This window comes from Anoplopoma fimbria, chromosome 4 (assembly GCF_027596085.1).
Source record: "Anoplopoma fimbria isolate UVic2021 breed Golden Eagle Sablefish chromosome 4, Afim_UVic_2022, whole genome shotgun sequence".
NCBI classification, from domain to species: Eukaryota; Metazoa; Chordata; class Actinopteri; order Perciformes; family Anoplopomatidae; genus Anoplopoma; species Anoplopoma fimbria.
In genome coordinates, this window is record NC_072452.1 from 11,803,908 (window position 1) to 11,824,402 (window position 20,495).

General features: G+C 42.1%; 1 protein-coding gene across 1 annotated transcript in view; it reads right to left on the reverse strand.

The window, feature by feature from the left end:
• LOC129090029 (A disintegrin and metalloproteinase with thrombospondin motifs 2-like) overlaps positions 1-20,495 on the reverse strand; it is a 105,248-nt gene that overhangs the window by 22,971 nt on the left and 61,782 nt on the right. Inside the window, exon 4 of the mRNA XM_054597499.1 lies at positions 1,816-2,021. Coding sequence (XP_054453474.1) covers positions 1,816-2,021 — 206 coding nt within the window. The remainder of the gene's footprint in view (positions 1-1,815; positions 2,022-20,495) is intronic.

Below are 20,495 nucleotides of genomic sequence, written 5' to 3' on the forward strand. Positions count from 1 at the left end.
TGCGTGGTTAAGCAGCCACACTATTCTCAAATCTCTCTGTTAAACCCACCTTAAACCTGTGTTATCACTCACATTGTACTTCGAAAGTTTTCTAACATCGATCAGGACTTGTTGCCTTAACCAACCCGAGTGACAATGCAAAAGAGCTCAGTGTGGAGCACAGCTCAGCGCTGCTGTGAGAAAGAGAGGGAGAGAGGGGAGGAAATAAAAGAGAGAGAGAGAGAGAGAGAGAGAGAGAGAAAGAGGGAGAGAGAGAGAGAGCACACCCATCCTGAAGTGAGCAAAGCAAACTTCCAAGAAGAAAGTCGCCCAGATGCCACGCGTGGGAGGCAGCCCTTATTTATTTATTTCTGTTTATCTGGCTGTCAGTAATTTATTCTGAATGCGCTGTTTAAAATACTCCTTCTCCCTCTGTCTCACCATCTCCTCCCCACGGATTAGAGGGGGGGCTGCGACAGGGCTGCTATTCTCCTCACCGATATTGTCTAACAAATATCTAAAAGGGGAGGCAGAGAGCACAGCGGCCCTTGTTCTTTCTCAAGCGCTGAGCTGAGACAAAGAGGTGTGGTAGGTAGGGTTTGTTGCTGTATGCTTGCACCTGCTCAACAGTCGGAGATTGGTTCCTTGCGCAGTGGGTCGCAACACGAGCGAAAGCAAACAGGGGCGCGCACGCACGAGTGCAAATGCATGCAAACAGCACTTTCACCACAGGTTTAATTTGCAAAGATTAAAGTCTGCAGTTTTTTCAGTGCCACACCAACACACAACACACACACACACACCTGGGAGTTTGAGTGCTTGGCTAAGTGTTGTTGTGGCCTGGAGCATACTGCCTGCTGTTTCTGCATCTCTCTCTCTCTCACACACACACACACACACACACACACACACACACACACACACACACACACACACACACACACACACACACACACACACACACACACACACACACAAACACACACACACTCACACACACAAGATGAATGATGACATGACACAAAGCCTGATGAAATGATATGTGGGAGCCCCTTCAGAGCACAGGGCTCACCTAACACACACACACACTCACTCAAACAAATGAAATCTCATCATATTCAGATAGAGAAGAAAGGATTACCCGCGGCTGATTGCTGGATGAGAACATGTAGGAAGGGAATTGAATCCTCATTCAGTTGGTGTGTGTGTGTGTGTCTGCGTGTGTGTGTTACCCTTTTTCTTTGACCTCACTGTGACTTGCTTCCGATTCAACTCAAATGGAACAGTTTTCCCATTTAATGGTTTTATTTTTTTAAAGCGAAGGAACAAATATCATTTTGGGGCATTTCTGATGACGGGTGTACCTGAAGGTTAATCTACATAACCGTCAAATCAGAAATACTGCCCAGTTTTCAGCTTTGTGTCACACACATTTTCCAGGTGACAAAAGAGGGTTTATAATCATTTTCTAAACCATAGAAAAACATTTCATCCCTCAGTTTATCAGAAACACTCTCTGTAGTAATTTATGCTGTCAAATAATTGTAGTGGAGTAAAAAGTGCAATATTTGCTTATATATGTAGTGGAGTAGACAAATGAAGTTGCAAAAGTGGAAAATATTTAAGTAAAGTCAAGTATCTCAAATTTGAACAGTACTTGAATAGTTGTACATTCCACCACTGTTGATGTAATACTTGAGATCTCAGGCTTTAAAATAACAATTAATGTTAGCAATCTACATATCAGGTGGCTAATTCTTTTAATAGACATTTATTCATACTTCTCTGTCGGTGTGTTTGTTTGTGTATCTAACTGTGTGTGCCACCAACACTTACAATGTTCATGAGTGTGAGCAGGTACTTTTGGACATGCTCCTTCCCGTGAAACTGGACCACCGAGTCGTCGACGCCCAGCAGCACCTCGATGTTGTAGGCCCTGTCCAGGCTCTGTCTGCGCATTCGCCCCGCTCGCGTGTTGTTGATACTCTGCTCCACGCCGCGGTACAGCGACTCCAGGTCCATCAGACCGCCGATATCAGCACCTAGAGAGAGACAAATTACAGGGTTATTTAAGTTAAAGAAAACTGGCACATGAACTCACAGGGCGGATTGTAAATGTTGATGCACAACATCGAACTAATTCTGTGGAGTTTTCTGCAAGGATAGCATATTTCAATAACACGAGCATGTAACCTGTGATAAACTGCAACGAGCCAGAAACTTCCAGATCAGCCAACATTATTCAGTTGATAAACTTGGATAATCTGTTATCACAAACTAATGTTTCCCCAGAACTCAACTAAAGAAAGACTAAATCTTAGGCTACTTTCAGACTGTGGCCCAAAAGTGGACCGATTATTTTGTTTTTTTGCGCATCTGTGACTCGGTTTCTTTCATAACTGTGTAAACAGCACAAATACATGGACTCTAATCTTTAAATTCTGATTTGGTTCACTTTCATAGGTTGTCATAAATCAGACACAGGCCCGATTTATCGTAATGCAACCTCAATCTGAACAGCCGGATTTAATGTGACTTTTACGTCAGTGTGAACGAAGCCTTACAATCTCTGTAGATCTGAACAATGGTAGCACATCGTGCATTAACCTTTTGTTATTGGAAAGAAACAAACCACAAATAAACTTCTACATTTACCCAACCTAGGTGATCCTCACAAACCACAAATGTCTGTCTGCCTTCAGTGTGTGTCGCCCTGTCTTCCTCTCACTACAGCTTTTGTTGTATGTTTAGCGCATGTGCATGCTACAAATTGACATCCATTTTATACACATGTACTTATTTGACTCATTTGCATGTGTGTAACCGGTGGTAACGGTGCGGCTATCCTACACAGATCCTCTCCTAATCAACCAAATATTTCTACTCCCATCTGAATTAAAGCAGCAGATGGTGCTTGCTAAACACATGGATTAAGACAGCTCCCTCACACAGGGGCTGCCCACCCTGCTCTTTTCTTGGCTGGCTACAAGCTGGAAAGAAAATGCAAAACTGAAGAAATTCCACCGGAAAGTGTGCGACCTACAGGAGCCCTGATTTGTTCAGATCAGTAATCACTTTTTGACCACACAGGTATGGCATACAATGGGTTGTTGTGTTCTTTTTGCATTATTGGATAAACTGCAGTCCTGACTCTGTATCAAGTTTAAGCGCCAAGTCCATTCAGTTTCTCTTTCTTCCCTTTTTATAGCAGACAAACCATCGGAGTCATAGAAGATACAGAAGATAAATTGTCCTGTCTCCGGCGCCAAGGCCATCCTCCCTCTTTCTCATCCTCCTGGTATGTAGACACAGCATGGCCTTGCTTGCATGGAAGCCATTGAAGACCTAGTCATGCAGTCTTGAACATGTACTCTCAGTGGATTCAACAAAGTACTATCCTCCCTGACTCCAGCCAAGGCCTCCCACAGCCAAGGATGACGTGTTCAAGTGTGTATGCAGGAGCTTGTGTGTGAGCTCTGTGTAGATAAACGTGTCTAACTGGGCCATACATCACTGTTCCATCAGGAACTTTAACCAAGTCAAAGACGAGCTGTGATAGATATGCTGTTTTCTGACTGTGGAGCTTTATTTGGAGGTGTGAGTTGATTCAACACGTGGCATGAGGGGACAGTTGGAGCTGCAGTGTTTTGATGAATGCACTTAGAGTGTGTTTAGTGTTGAGAATAGAACAAGATGCAAGATGGAGATACAGGGAAGATGAGGGGAGAGATCTGCCACCTTGTCTCCCAATCAGGGAGGGGCATCCCGCTTTCCCACTCCCTCTTATGCAACGTTGCCAAGGCAACGGGCTCATGGGTAAAACAACGACCGCGTGGATAATATTGGCTCCTGAGTCGCTAGCAGAATGAATCTGGAAGTCTGAATATGATCCCATATCTGCCCACATTCCAGTGAGTGACAGAATACCCACACAGAACGAGAGAGCAGAAGAGGGGGCAAAGATAGAGATTAATATAGAGAGAGACAAGACACTATGAGAGGAGAATTTAAAGATTTTTGCAGCACATCATTTTGTTCAAAACACACACACACACACACACACACACACACACACACACACACACACACACACACACACACACACACACACACACACACACACACACACACACACACACACACACACACACACACAGTGAACATTTCTTCTCCTTGTTAGTTGAGGAAGCTGGATTTAACGCTGTGGACTTCACAACAAGCCGCGGCTCTTCCTAGTTGCAACTGCCTTTAACGAGCCTGATGTCATAACCACACCATCTGCTTTTAAAGACAGGTCCAGATATTTTTACCTTTTGCTTATGTAATGTAAAAAACAAAACACAGAAGAAAAAAAAGATTATTGCATTCCCACATTTAAGTCTGCGCCTTAACAAAATTGCAGTGCCTTGGAAACTAGGAATGAGACAATGCGGGGAAATTGCGTAACACGGGGCCACAGCTGCACGGTAAGTGGTAGGAATACAGTTGAGATAACTCAAAGCGACACAAGCGGAGTGGAGAACAAGACGTTACTGAACCTAAAGGTTGGGATGTGCTTGACCAGGTGGCGATTTCTATGTATCTAAACCTCTCCATTTTCATCGCACCTCTGTCCTTGCTTACACGAGCTGGAACACTATTTTTCTCCCTCTTCAGCTGTTTTGGAGAAAGTTTTTTTTCCAGAGAGAACTGCAGACGAATAAGGTGCAAGAGAGATTGAGGGAGGCGGTGAGGGAGGTGAGAGGTAGAGCTGAGGGGTGTGATGGATATGAGCGAGAGAGATGAGAAGAGACCAGAAGGACCTTGGGTGTTTTGAGTTCCGCTTCAAGCTCCTGCAGTGATGGAGAATATCGCTCGCTTGTAGAACATCCGAGTCTCTCTGTGTGACTGCGGGCGAAGCATCAGGGTGCAGCACCGTGTTTCTCACAGCAGCAGCTTACATTAGCCTCTGAAATCTAACTGTTATCACTCTCAACCTACAGATAGGGGATTGATCATAACAGTGTTCATTTTTCTTTTCTCTCAGCCCCAAACCTCCTCCTCCCACGCCTCTTACCTGCATGCGCACACATACACACACACACTGCTTCATGTCTCTTCCTACCTGAAACTTTCCTTTTCCTCTCCCACCTACCCGTTCTCAATCCTCATTTGCATTTTCACTCCAGTCTGTATCCCTACTGTATGTACCCCATCACACACAAACACGCCACCCTACATGCAAACACACACACACACACACACACACACTGCCCTCTCCCTACAAGTATTCTCATTCAGGTGGGGTGCAGAGCGCGGCCTTATTAGGAGACAAAGGTTCTTTGTCTTTCAACCTTTGCAAAATGTCAAGAATGTCTGGTTGCCCGCTGAATACCAGGTGGGGAGAGAGGGGGGTCGGGAGAGTAAAGAGAGACTATAAACCACGACAGGAGAGAGAAAGAATAGGGTTGATAATTCAGGTCAATCCACATCTTACTATTGAGCAAGGGTCTTTGGTTTAAGGTGACTGCTTGGCAGTCAGGTGTGGCACATCGCTGTGCTCCGCATTCAGGAGCTCTACTGTATAATAACTGGCTTTGACCTTATGATGGTCCCTCTGATCCGCATCAAGGTACCGAAGTGTGTGTGCAAACATCTGCATTTGGATGAGTTTGCTTGTTACAGTATGTATGTTTGGTCCTCAAACACAACAAAATAACTGGTAATCTATGTAGCAAAGTAGTCTCAGTTAAATACAGTATTTACATAGAGGAATAAGAATATAGAGAAGTACACTGTATCCTATTGTAAATAAACACAAGTAACTACATGGTGACAATACACCACATATACAATACACACTCTTTTACAGCTTGACTTGTGAAACAGAATAAGACATAAAATGGCAAAGACAGACGACTAATTATAAAACTTTTTGAGTGAACAACAGAATCAACACCATGAATGACAGGAGCGACTGTCTGAAATTGTGTGCCGTGGGGCCCTTGCTATCATGGCTAACTTTTAACCTCATTCAGAACCACAAAAAACCCTTTGACCTTCTGAGGTCGGACAAATTTTTTTTAAATACCTCAAACTTTACCTAGTCTCACAGTTTATGGTTAAGTCTTACAGGACTTTAAAGTAAACATAATCAAGGAAATAAAACTGATGTTAATTTTGGTGGTTAAGTGTTCTTAGGGCTGCTGAATTACAAGATTATGTGATATAAGCCCTATACGCACAGGACTAGTGCTTCCAGGGGACTTTCTGTGATTTAGAAATGATCCCACCAATTCTGTGTATTCGTGCTTTGCATTCACACCGGATAAGCAAATTCATGAACATCAACTTATAATAAAAATATTTTAAAACATAACATCTATATCTAATATAGGATTATCATGGGTCTCCATGCTGTGTAGCGAGATGAGCCTCCAGAATTTGCATCCAAAAGGCCGTCAAAACTTTAATTTGTAACTGCCAAAGCAGCCTCAATGATTCCTGACCAGGAAAGAGGCTGAAAAAATATATATTATATATATATTATATATATTTATACACACGACTTATATCATATATCATCCACAATTATAAAAAAAAATTACTAGAAGCTCCCAGGTAGAAGGAGTCTTTTAGGCAAAAAGTCCTGGCTTTAAGAAGTTATTTGAGAAATGTGATGGTTTATTTTAGTTAAAGTAAAAAAGCTGCCTGTTGTCATATTGTCAAATAGTAATAAAAAAGGGGTGGATTCAAGTGACTTTGAGGGTGCCTTGCCTCAAGAGTGATGATGAGTGTATTTTGGTTATTTTTCTCACTCATATGAGTGGCTGCTGGTGAACTCATTAGTGCTTACCTGGATTCAAGGCTGTCTGTCCACCTGGAGGCACAGTTATCCACACATGTGAACTCATTTACTTACAGACACGTCTTCACATAGCTCAGGGCATGGACATTTTGTCTCCCCGATGACAGTTTTATGGGTTGTCATGGTGACGAGTGGCTCGGACAGCAGACCGTCGATGCGGCTCCTAGCATCTGGGCAGGTAGCGACATGCCATGCTGTCCCACACAATGTTCCCATACTGAATGCTCATTATTTCTAAGCTGCCATATGACAGCTGTAAAGGCTGCAGAGTGTGGAACACATAGTGAACTACGCTTCCCATAATCATACTGCCGTTAATTATTTAGATTGGCAATCAGCACTCTAATTTTACATGGACAGCTCCCTGAAGACCATAATAATTATTCATACATCAAGCACTGAACTTTGCCCATTTATTAATAACCGCTTTAGGTTAGGGCTGTTTATATTTAACGGTGATTTTTTATATTGCTGATGAGATGTTTTGAGTGGTCGAGTTTCATGTCCAAAGATTCATAATATTTAGGCTGATGCATTAGGTCTTCCTGTGCTCCCTGAAGTGGAGCAGAAGACCATTTTTAATATTGCATGAAGCAGCCTTTATAATCAGCAGGCAAGAGGGCCACCTATCCACAGTGCAGTTCGTTTTGTCTGTGTGGATATCTGGTGGTTCAGGAGACAAGGCAACCTTTAGCTCTCCCCTCTTACATAACTGTCTGTCTGTCAGAAGCACACCGGGCCGCTGGCTGCTGGGGAGGTGCAGTGGTGCACACCGACCCCCTTGTGTCCTGCTCTACCATTGTTTCATTAACCGAGCTGAGACATTTCTTCATAAAGTCTTAATGCAGAGTTACCTGCAGATTCATAATGCAAAGCAGCCACAATTAAACAACTGTGTTTGGAAAATGACAGAATTCACACTCATGATTGCACATGTTGTCACAAATAAGCCTAAATTGAGTGGCGATATTTCTAGAGCTTTGTGAGCGCTGCTTGTCACATCAATAATTACAGCAAAGAAGACCGGCCCATGTAAACATCGCAAATACATCTCAAAACACGCTAATCCAATCATTGCAATCCGCAGAGGCAATAATGTTGGCGAAGATCAATCATGACCGCAAACTCTCTCTCTCTCTCATCGCTCTGTAGTGCTCGATGTAAACTGGAGCGCCTTAGAGTCCAATAAGACAGCAAAGCCGGGCTGATATAAGGCTTACTGCAGGTCTCATCCAGTCTGAAACTGACCTGTCTGAGTGCCTGTCTGCCTGTCCTTTCCTGTGTCTGTCTATATCAGACTCAGAAAGCCAGACATTTATAAAGGTCTCTTATGAAATCAAAAAGTATTAGAACATCTCCAGCCGTGACAGGGCAGTGAAGATAAACACATAACAGCAGCAGTATGCAGACTACTGCGGATGCAGACAAGGGACATTCTACATCTCTTACTGTCATATCGAGCTCCGCTGCCTGTCTACTTTAAGAAAACTATGGATCAATCTTACAGGGGAATGGCGTGAGCATCAACAGAGAGATAAAGAGAGAGAGGCTGACAGCGAGGTGCAAGGTCCGGGTCCCGGAGAACCTATAAATCTCTGCAGAGACAGCTTCCCGCTGGCTTGAAGGGTTTGTGGCCCCCTTGCCACCTCTCCCCCCGAACCCTGCCTCTGCCTGTCACCTCTCTTCTTCTGTCACCTCATCCTCTAATCTCATATATCAATCCTGTCTCCTGAAAATGATGTCCATATACAACTCATATGTTTGTAGTAAACGGGATGCTGCCTCGATTATGTTTTTAATCAACATAAAGAGGACATGTTTATATCCTACGTACCTGCAAAGTGTTCACTGTCAGCATATATTTTGTTCTCCCCTTACTATATTTGCTTTTGCAACCAAAGCATGCTTGACATTTTTACGGTTATGTTTGGGCAATTCAGACGAATGTGAACACTAGGCTTTTTTTGCTCATTTTGTGCTCCCGTTACGCACAGGGTTTGCGGCATTTGTGTTAATGTGTGCAAAAAACAGTACAGCAGTGACTTTACAGGTGGCACAACAATAATAATATCAGGGGAGAAATACCCAAGAGAGACAAAGAAAACAAGTGCAGAGCTTGACATGATTCATAACAAACAAAACCAGCCCCCCAAAAAGGATTTAATAGTAGTCATAATAACATCATCTTAAATATATATAAAAATAAACAAGATGATGAGAGGTGGGAGGTGGGGGCACTGGTGTCATCGTCAAATCAATGTATATGTGAGTTGTACTATACATTTTCTAGGACCCCTTTTATTTAAAAGTTTTATGCAATTTGACTTTGAGTTGAGGGATGCGCTGACTTTTTTGATATCCAACCAACTATTGATTTTTGTGGCCACTTTGGTAAAGCACAATATGACGTAAACACAACACTAGCATATCTGAAAAAGGTAATATGGCAAAAAGTGAACAGCGTTTTCTATACCCATCCAGCAGACAGAGAGCAACATTAGCATTCAATTTAATAAGTTCAATGTTCACTGCCCTCTTAGCTCAGTTTTGAGTTTTGTTTTTTAGCAGCTAAATGCTCCAATATATTCACCAGCTTGTCGCTAACTTTGTCTGTCTGCTGAGGATGCTCTTGACTCAATATTCTTTTTCGTTGGAAACCTCTCTTAGTATTTAGATCTTAAGTAAAGTATTATAAAATCTACAAATATTAAAACTTTTGCTTCCTGCTCCGCCTTTCTCCTGTCCTCCCTGCTCGTAACCTCATTTCTCCTCACCAATAGCCAAAAGAAATGTCCTGTCGTGGCTGTGAAGTACTCTAAGAACAGCCAACGCCAGCCACCTGAGACACCCAGGACCACAGTTATTATGACAGGCAAGCCAGCCTAACATCTGTCAAGCTGAGCACTGTGGGGATGAAGGGAGTGGAGATGGAGGAGGAGAGGAGGAGAGAGAGCAGAAGAGGACCAAAATAAAAGTGGAGAAGGAAAATCATGACAGAGACAAGATGAAAAAAAAGACATGAGATGACAAAGGGGAGAAATGTGTACATTATTAGCCAGTAGGTTTTGTATTATAAACAAAGTTCTCAGATAGCAAGCCATATACAAAAGCTTGGGTTACAATCCAAACCAGTTTCTAAAGCCAAGAACCTATAAAGGTGAAACCACCGCGTCCTTTTCTACGTTCTATCAACATTCATAATTAGAAGCCGATATTTTTACATTGTTTATTAGCACCATTTAGCAGCTCTTCAATTCAGTTGGTTTGTAAAAGTTTTCTACAACAGCCAACCAACCAGAGAGCAAACCAATCAGACTATTAACACACTATAAACACAAAGTGCAATGGTATAAATGCTTAAAACTGCCAACCTGCAGAGAAACAGAGGTGTCATTGGGTGTCTTATGCAGTTGGGCCCTTTAGTCACTCCTTCTCTTTTTCTTTATCTACATCTCTAGATCACTCTGTCTTTCCCATTTTTATCACTCATTATTCAAGTTTTCTAAAGAGATAGATCAAAGTGTTAACACCTGGATGATTTGACTAGACAGCCACAGGTGGACCAGTAAATACTTGCCCCAAAGGCAAAGCAGTTGAGAGCAGCCAAATAAAGAAACAGCTCACCTGTGTGAATGGCCTACATAAATACCAAACGACACAGACAGGTTGCAGGTGTCTCAACGACCACCTACAAGTTCTCCTCTCCAACTAGCCCCCTCTCCTTTCCTGCTTCCTTCATTTCCTCTTTTATTCATTAAATGTACTTTTTGAAAGGGTAGATATGGAGTAAAGAGAAAGTCTATCTAAAGGTGTGAGACAATATGTATGCAAATGTCCTCACCAAGCAGCTCACCAACGAAGCCGAGCCCGAGCATGCCTGCCAAAGGGCGGCAAGATGAGGATTTATCATCCAATATCACCTCATCATAAATGATAATGATAAACATGTAAGCCAGGCTGTAACATAGTTATAGACCTATCTAACCCAGCTACACAAGCAGGGCAGTAAATCACCAGAGATATTATTGTAATGTTTTAAACAATTAGGGCGTGGATACTTGAATTCACAACAGACTTGGACACAGCGTGGTGAGTAAAATAAAAATAAAAAAAGAGTGTTTCGACCTTAAAAAACTGGCATGCTCTTACACCGAGAGTTATTACTGCCTAGTCGGCCCACAAACGCACAGACGGCTCTTTTCAATTGCACAGCGTTCGAGCCAGACTGGAGAGAATTAATAAGGCACTACAGTGTATCGGTGTTACTAAATTGGCGGTGTTTCATAACAAAGTCTTTCAGAGCAGTTATCAATTAGAAACAATTAAAAGAGCCATTCATCATTCTTACAGAGGCGGCTCCGTACAGGGAGCAGCGCTGACACAGAGGCTGAGGAAATGTAATGAAAACCACAATCAGCTAGCGCTCTGCAACAGGGGTTAGCGTTGACGGAGCTGAGGCATGTTAACTTCAAGTAACGATCATACCTCCATCTAGCTCCTTTTGACAGGAACACTATGTCTATCAAGCAAAAACAAGGCCACTGAAGCAAAATCTGTGCAGAAAAAAGTGACAACAAGGAAAGAAAAACAGGAAAATAAGAAACAGGTTTAAAGTCAATCTGTGTTGACGCTTCAAAACATGCTATAAAAATCAAACAAACGAGTCAACCATTAGTTGCTTTGCAGTCGTCCCTACGGCATGTGTCTGCTAGATGTCGGAGCCATGTGCTGATCTGACTGCTGATTGACATTCAGTTTCCTGCATCGTATCTTTCCTGGAAAACCCTCGCAAAGGCTTCCCATATTGATGTCCAGATTATCACTGCTTTGTTGGTAACCAAGAGAGATGGGATCTTAATGCAAAGATGCACTGGGGGGAAAGTATCCCGTACACAATATGTCTCTGCACATCCAACTTCCCCAGCTCTCGGTCCCCCAGAGGCGATTGTGATTGCACAGGGAGAGGCTACAAACCCCCCATCCACCTCCCAGGCATATGGCTAATCAATGCAACCTCTTCCGTGCAAAGGTAACTTTATACTTCAGTAGGGAGAGCTACCAGCGCGGCCTCCCTGTCTCTCTATCCTAATGAAGCTCCCAGGTAATCAAATCACTGCACACACAGGCAGATGGCCAATATGGAAAAAAACATCGGGGCTCTTTGATGGGGATTACGACAAAGTTTTTAAACTTTCCAATAAGTGATTTCTCCTCTATCTGCATTTATTTAGCAGACTGATTTCAACATGTCACTGATGGAGTTTGAAAAAACTACACGACAACATGCTGATCTCTGCTAAATCTCGCTGAAGATGCATTTTGATTTGCTGAACTGGACTAATTTGCTTGGTAACCACTGGCATAGACAATATTAGGTGACTTCTGTCAGTTGGGATGGGCCTGAAAGTCTCCCTACTGAATCATTACAACAAACGTTTACTGGCTGCATTGTAAAAAAAAAAGCTTGATCTGAAAAGAAAGTCCAAGAAAAACTGTGCACATGCAAACTTCAGAAGAGTCAATTTACGAAGGTAAGTTTAATAACTATGACACTTTTTTGGATTTGCTACAGCTCTGTTTTACACTTCTAACTGATGTCTTCACCATGGCCGGTCTGGTGAACCTCATAGGCATTGAAGTGCTTTGAGCAATACACCAAATACCAAAGAGACAGCAAAAATGTTATTCCTTAGAAACAAGGTTAATGTATTTATAACCAATTCATAACCTTACAGTCAGAGTAAAACAGCATTTAGATATTTTATTGCTTCTGGAATGTGACACATTTCTGAATGACACAGAATATAAAGCACATTCTACTATAATATTGCCCTGCTTTCTACAAAATTATTTTAATATTTTTTAACATATAGTTGGCATATTTTTATCATACATAAGCCATATGGTTAAATCCTACAGGAGAAAGTTGTGCTGCTGTGGCGAAGTTTTGAAAGTAAACTCTCAAAAGCTAATCTACGATGGGGAAGTACACTTCCACTTTAACATAATGGCAACATGCCACTATGGAGCAATGACATGAATGTTATGTGGACGTCTTCTGGTCTGTGTCCACAATATTTAACTTAACATACAGTCTATTAAATAAACACTTAACCACTCCTTTCAGAATAACCCCAGCAGCTGAATATGTGCAGTGACCTACGTCATTCTACGTCTGCATGATGGGCAAACACTTGGATTTTGGGGATAAAAGCTTTAAAGTTGATTCTTAAAACCATTTATTTGGAATATAAAAGGACACATTCTTTCTCAGTAAACTATGATCTTCTTAAAGTTAGGATGAAACTCAAAATAATCCCATTTATAGCAATAATCCCCTCCATATTATAGGATTCCACCATCTACCAATAACCTTTCGATCAATATGTTAACAATGACTTAATCAAAAAAACTTGGCATTATATTCAGACAACTGTTGGCAGCCATACAGACGACCGGCTCAGGGGGATGAAAAAAACGTCTGCTGTATGTCCTCCAGCTCGATTTAATAAAGAGAGGTTATTATAAAGGAATATTTTCCCTGCTCTCCCAATCTAGCAACTGGCAGTAAGACCTGTCTCATTCTCCTCGCTCTGCAGAGCAAGTAATACCCACTAATCCTAGACACAGAGAGGGGCTGTGGGGACGAGAGAGAGAGAGAGAGAGAGAGAGAGAGAGAGAGAGAGGGGGGAGAATGTCACTATTTACAGATTTTATGCTAAGTCTCTTTCTTCAACGTTTCACAACGTCACACTTAGACCTCATCATGTTGGCCCGTGGGTGTGAGAAAAAGCATATGTGTGTCTATGTGTGTGTGTGTGTGTGTGTTCATGTGTATGTGCTGTCACCAGAGCAAGCCCTGTGTGGAGGACCGGGCATAGACCAAAGAGTTGCAATCCCCAACAGAGGTTCACGCTGGCAGTGCGGACGACGCGGACGCACACACACACACACACACACACACACACACACACACACACACACACACACACACACACACACACACACACACACACACACACACACACACACACACACACACACACACACACACACACACACACACACACACACACACACACACACACACACACACACACACACACAGGAAGCACCCCGGCCCATCCCATGCAGTGTGATGTAATGAGATATCTGCTGTTTCCCATTCGAGCCATCCTCCACAGAGCAAAAACCACTGACGGAGAGGAGAGGGGAAAAAGGAGAGAGGACGGAAACTGGAGGACAAGGAGCAGAATCAGATATTTCTGGTTTCCCCCCTTCTCTGTTTAAAGGGAGTAATATGTCTCCATCTCTGTCCATCCTATTGTAATGGAGTAGGTCTCACTACGCTGCCTGAGGAAATTGCCTTATAGTCCCTCTGCCCCTCTTCTATATGAGGACACACACACATACACACGCACACACACACGCACAAACACACACACACATACACAAACAGACCACACACACTCTCATGGCGTTGGCCCCAGTGACACTGCTTAAATATTAATGACCTGGTTCTCTCTCATTAATAATAGCTACAGCCCTGATTACTCTGTGAATACCACTGTGTGTGTGTGTGTGTGTGTGTGTGTGTGTGTGTGTGTGTGTGTGTGTGTGTGTGTGTGTGTGTGTGTGTGTGTGTGTGTGTGTGTGTGTACACACATATGGAAGTGTGCCTACTCAAAATGTGTGAGCCAAGTATTTGTTCTGTCTGTCACTGGCGTATTACACTGTGAATCGCTCCAAAAAGATTACTGACATCGCATTACTAAGGTGAATTAAATAATATTGAATTCCATCACAGTAAGGATGTTAAAGGTTAATATATGGTGATAACTCCGATGTCAGTTTGCGCCAGAGTGTTTTTTCTGTGTGAGAGAGAAAATAAGACAAGTGGGTGCTGAGTGTGTTGGGTTAACAAGAGCAGACATGCCATTACACACATGAAAAATAAGCAACCCTGGATAAGCAACACACACACACGCAAATGCATGGACTTACAAATATACAGAAACAACCACACAGGCGGGCATTCGCTCAGTTAAGCCATGCATGAGGCATGTGAGCTGCAGCTGGCTTAAGCTAGCTTAGTACTAGACAACCCACAAACACACACACACACACACACACTGGGGCCAACAAAAAGCATGAATAGACATAAGTATCCATTGGGTTGTAATGGAGAACTTTGCATCCCTCCACTAAGAATAGCGATAACTGTAGCAAACCACAAAAGAGGAGAGAAAGGGAGGCTGCGGGGAGAAAGAGGAGTGTGATTTGATGAGCTGTGTGTCCTTTAGTAATCATGAGTCAGCAAATTACAGCAGCACATGTGGTTAACGGAAGGCAATCCCACATAGGCTATTCACCAATTCAATTTACTTTGAATTTGTTCTTGTAGTTATTTGACATATCTGTAAATCCTGATAAATGTATTATTTCATTAATAAATCATTTTATGTGGAAAACCATGTACTGTACTAAGGCTTGATTATTTTGCCTTTGTATGACCAGACAGTATACCAGCAGTTTTTTGTTGTTGTATGGATTGTATGAGTGTATATCTGTGTGCGTGTGTGTGCGTGTGTGTGTGTGTGTGTGTGTGTATTATGCGGTCAACAAACCTACAAAAATTCCCATTTCCCTGATGAATTACATTGAACTGCATTGAGACAAGGAGGGAAAGGAAGGAAAAGAAAGAACCAGGGCAAGAGAGAAAGAGGAAATGTAATCAGTGTTTCTTTACATTGTGATACAGTTGCAGAGTAACTGGACACACTTTTTTTAAGAATTGAAAAGAAGCAGTGTTCCCCAATCTGTTATCACTCACTTACACACACACCTCTATAATCCATGCAACACACGCTTCATCATGCTTTAGTCCACCTTTTCAGGCCGTCCTGACACACAGCCCTCATCCACCCTAAAGCAGAGGCAAGTGTCAGACCTAAATTCCCCCCCACCAGGTCTCCATGGACCCGGCTGTCCTTACCTGCATTGTCTGGCTATGGCTGATGGAAATCATCTTATTAGCGTTGAGCTAATGTCTGCTCTGGATTCCTGGGACACTCCGGCCGCCTCTATTTTAATTGGCTGACTCTATTAATATTTCATGTATTTAAACACAGCACATCACCTTTACCTTCGCTGGCTCTGACCCGGTGGCTGGCTGCTCGCGATGTCAGCCGGTGAATATAGATGGGGGAGAACATTTGCAGTGATCAACCACATTATTGCTTTGGATTTGGGGGATTTAAGTTATGTTTTGTCAACTGTTTTAGTGAAATTAATTTATTATAAAGGAATTTATATTGATGGGGAATCAAAGGATTACAGTCAAAAGGCCACCAATGGATTGATAATTTAAAGCTTTGGAGTGCCAACATGTTCATAAAATTGAATTTGTTCATAAATATGTAAGACCAGAGCATTAATGTCTTGATGAACTGTGTGTAGTGTGTGCAAGCCACCACTAGTTACTGTTGATCATGTGCCACTTCCTCTATTCTTGATCTGTAGGGCATGACTCCTTAATCTTTTCTGGACTGTAACGCAGTTCTTAGGTCAGAAAATTCTCATGATCCCAGTAATCTGGTGAAATATCAGCAATCTTAATGTTGTAAAGATGTCATCAGAATTTGAGTGGGAAATGTTTTTTCCTAAGTATTTTAAAATCAAGTTTATTTCTAATTAGAATAATCCTTTTTCAATATATCAGTTTTAGAAATCTCCTGCTACCCAGTCGGCATTTTAAGTGACTTGATATGGGGTTTACACACACCAGTGATAGGAAACTGCTGTAGTTTGAGAGAGAAAGGGTGTCTTAGTCGCCTTGGAGACAATTCAGATATTCAATGAGACACAAACTTAATGATTCATAGACATAGAGCGAACAATCAAACTTAGATGTGAAGACATTTGGACACAGTGAACCCAACAAACTTTAAAGTAAGATGTGGACTCACTGAGCACTAGCTGTAAAAATTGCAGGTGAGCATGTAGCTCACTCAGTAACACACACACGCATATACAAGCACACATGCACACACACATACACAAACACACCTGGCAGCCCTGGGGCTACCTCCAGGACAGAATGGGTGATGGAGCTGGGGGAAGGAAAGGAAACGCAAGGATGGGAATGAGTTTGGGAGGGGGGTATAAAAAGATAGGAGAAAGAAAAGAGAAGAGATACGACGACTGACTTTACTTCAATTAATTTGGTAGCTAGTGTAGTTGTGGTTGTTTAGTTATAATACCATAATTCATTATAAGGTCATAACAGCAACAGTAAACAGTAAAGTTATGGATCTTTTAGCCTAGTTCTGAACATAGACTGTATATAAAGGTGGACCACTTGACAGCTCCCCAAAAGTGAAGCCAAATCACCCCCCCCGGTGGCTGGCTGCATATAGTTCATAAACCTTGCCCCCCTCCATGTAAGCGGATGGTACATGGGCCAAACTAAAAAATTAAAGTACACATCAAATACATTTTTCCCAAAGATGCATTCTGTCATTTTAGGTAATCCTGATCATGCTGATGTGTGTTCAAGTGTTTCGTTTTCTGATAAGTTAGGTTTTAAATAGTAATTTGCAGCTATAAGAAGGATGTGTCACATCATTTTGGCTTTAATTGTGAGAGGGAGTGGGGATGCGTCCGTCTATGTTACCATTCTCCTGCAAAGATCAGGTACTATACTACTATCTGTGGAGTGCCAGAGAGTCTGATGTGCACTCACAGTGTAATTTAATAGTAATAATTAATAGGTCATTTGACATGTCTAGCACAACAAAAGGAGCTAGGGATTAAGCATGATCAGCTACTTTTTATTGTCAAAGTTTGCTAGCTGCTTTATGGTTTCTTCCCAAGGTGACTTCAAGGTGAAGTTTGCCCTGTAAAAAGAAAGAAAATTGAGATATGTGCAAGTGCGACGACAATTTTACACATTAAAGTCTGTTTTGGGGAGGACTACTGTATTTGTGAAACGGTTTTTTAAAAACCGACCAAACTGTTGGATGCTGAGATGCATTGTGGGCAATGATGTAAGTGCCATATTTTGACATTGAAGAAAAATGGGTGAAATAGAGAAAGAAGACATCTCTTATTCTGCTGCTTTGATGTTGATCCTTTTTTGTTTTCAGATCCATCATGAGTCTGATCATGCTGGTGCTAAATCAGTGGTGTACCCTGCTAAAGTCACATACAAGATCTTTAGATTTTTCATACAAGAATTTTTGGCATTTGAATCCACACTGATTACGTAGAAGAGAAAATACATTTTGTTCCATTGTGATGATCGATGCGCTGTGGGAATGTCCACTTTTGGCTGCTATTTTATGAGAGATTATGGAATATTTTACAAAGGTTACATACCGTTTCTTATTAAAGAATTTACATGTACCATAAATCTTTCTGTGTAACCGTATCCTCATGTAAGCTAATATGAGATTAGAGTGGAGAGACAGAAAACCCCACGAATCCCACGATCCAGTGTGTATTCATCATCTCACTTTGAATTTCTATTCAATGTTGTTCTCCATATGTTAGCGAAACACTTTACCTCACATGCTCTGGCTGAATACAATCGCAGGATTCTTATTTTGAAGGGTTTCGTAGCTTTTGATTAAAAGATAAACCAACATTTGCTATGCAGCACCATATGGTATACACATAAATGTGCAGCTTTGGTGTGAGCCCCTAAACCCGACAGTTTGACACAGCCATGCTCACAGGAGCAAGAAAGCAAACAAAGGTGTTATGACTTTCAACAAGAAATGAAACAGCTTAAAAAAGTTCATCAATCTGAAAATATTGCCTTCCTTATTAACGAAAAGTCCAGGTTGGGAAAAATATGAGAATTTAACACGTTATTTGAGGTCTCTAATAGACAGCAGAGTGACAATAATCAAACTTGACATCGCACTAGACTTTATTTGGCAGCCCTAAAGGTGAAAATAGGTGCCAGGAGGAATATAAGCACAGGTCGGACTGTAATGTGACAGCTTCGACAGCTAGGAGTATGTGCGCACATGTGTGTTACTGTGTGTGTGTGAGTCATGGCTGCTCCTGCGGCCTTTAACACCCAGTCATCTGTCATCCATCGGCTCAGCTCTGCACTGCTGCCGTCTCAATCGACTGACATAATATTGCGCGCGCACACACACACACACACAACTCACTTTCTCTGTCTCTCTCCTTCTCTCACACAAACACACGCAGTATTTTGACAACGTGCCACCGAGTGTAAGGGGTGCCGAAAAAAAAACACACACACACACACACACACACACACACACACACACACACACACACACACACACACACACACACACACACACACACACACACACACACACACACACACACACACACACACACACACACACACACACACACACACACACACTGTCCCCATAGTGTTCCCTGATTAATGAGATGGTTTGTTCTCTTCCTCAGGCCTGGACCAATCAGGCACCAGGACACAAATCTCTCCCCGCTGGTGATGCTGAAGGCCACTGGCCACTATTTATTGGCAATCTCAGCCCTGACTACCCAGACAGAGAGAGCAACACGCTTGTCACAGGAAGACACCACCACCGTGTCTGCCTCTGTGTGTTTTTCTTCATGCGCTCCAGGTGAATTCTGCTACGGGAGATAAATATACCCGCTAGTATCATGAAATCACAGTTTCACAGAGCCTCACACAAATACACACAACAAGATCATTTGAGGGATATCCTCATTTATAGATCGTGTGGGTGTGTCAATAGAGAAGAAGCATTCAAGATGCAAACCCATCAAAGCTGTGATTAAAGCAGATTAGAACTTCTCCACTAAAAGAATAATGTCTTGTTATAGCTCAACAAAATTATTCCTTCTTTTTCTAGCTCTCCGGACTTAATTAGCAGGGTTTAGCAGGCTTGGTGTCTTAGAAAGCTCAGCTAAGCCGTGTTTATCTGCTTTCAGAGTAAAAATAACCCACATAGAGAGGTTGTGACAATGTGGCTGCAATCACTAAAGCAGTATTCCTGCTTTGTGCGCTGAAATCTGAAAACAGCGCCTCTTGGCAGATTCTTTTTCTCGATGACAGCTTTGTTAGTGAAACATTTAACACTGTTCCCAGTGGTTATTTTAAGAAGACTTAAATTCTTAATGGTGTTTCTCTTTTAAATGGCTTCAAAATCACATCAGCAGCTAAATTACAGTTAGTTCTGCCATGAACTTGAGCCTCTGAGATTTGAACTGGAGTGACAAGGATTTAAACAAGAAGGCAATTTGCCTCTCATCTTGTCTTATACTTCTCTTATCTGTCCTCTGCTCATTCGCTATCGTGTTTTCTGTCTTCTATCTTGTTTATCTCCCAAATAAGTGCAACCTTTGAAATCCGTGCAGACTTATTACTGGTTCATATCCAAAGACAACAAGCAGCATACGTAAGATAAAGAAACACTACAGGAAAGATTGAAAACCAACTGCAAACATCCAAGGTATGCAAATGTATCACCCTTAATATTAACTAACAACTAAGTTATGAAATATTAGAAAGTCAACAACATCTACTATGCTCTAGTGATAATGATGCCATAAAAGAATCCGAATGCAGGGAGACGTAGTGGGAGGAAACGTAGAGGAACAGGAGACAGATCTGAACTCGGCCTGTACT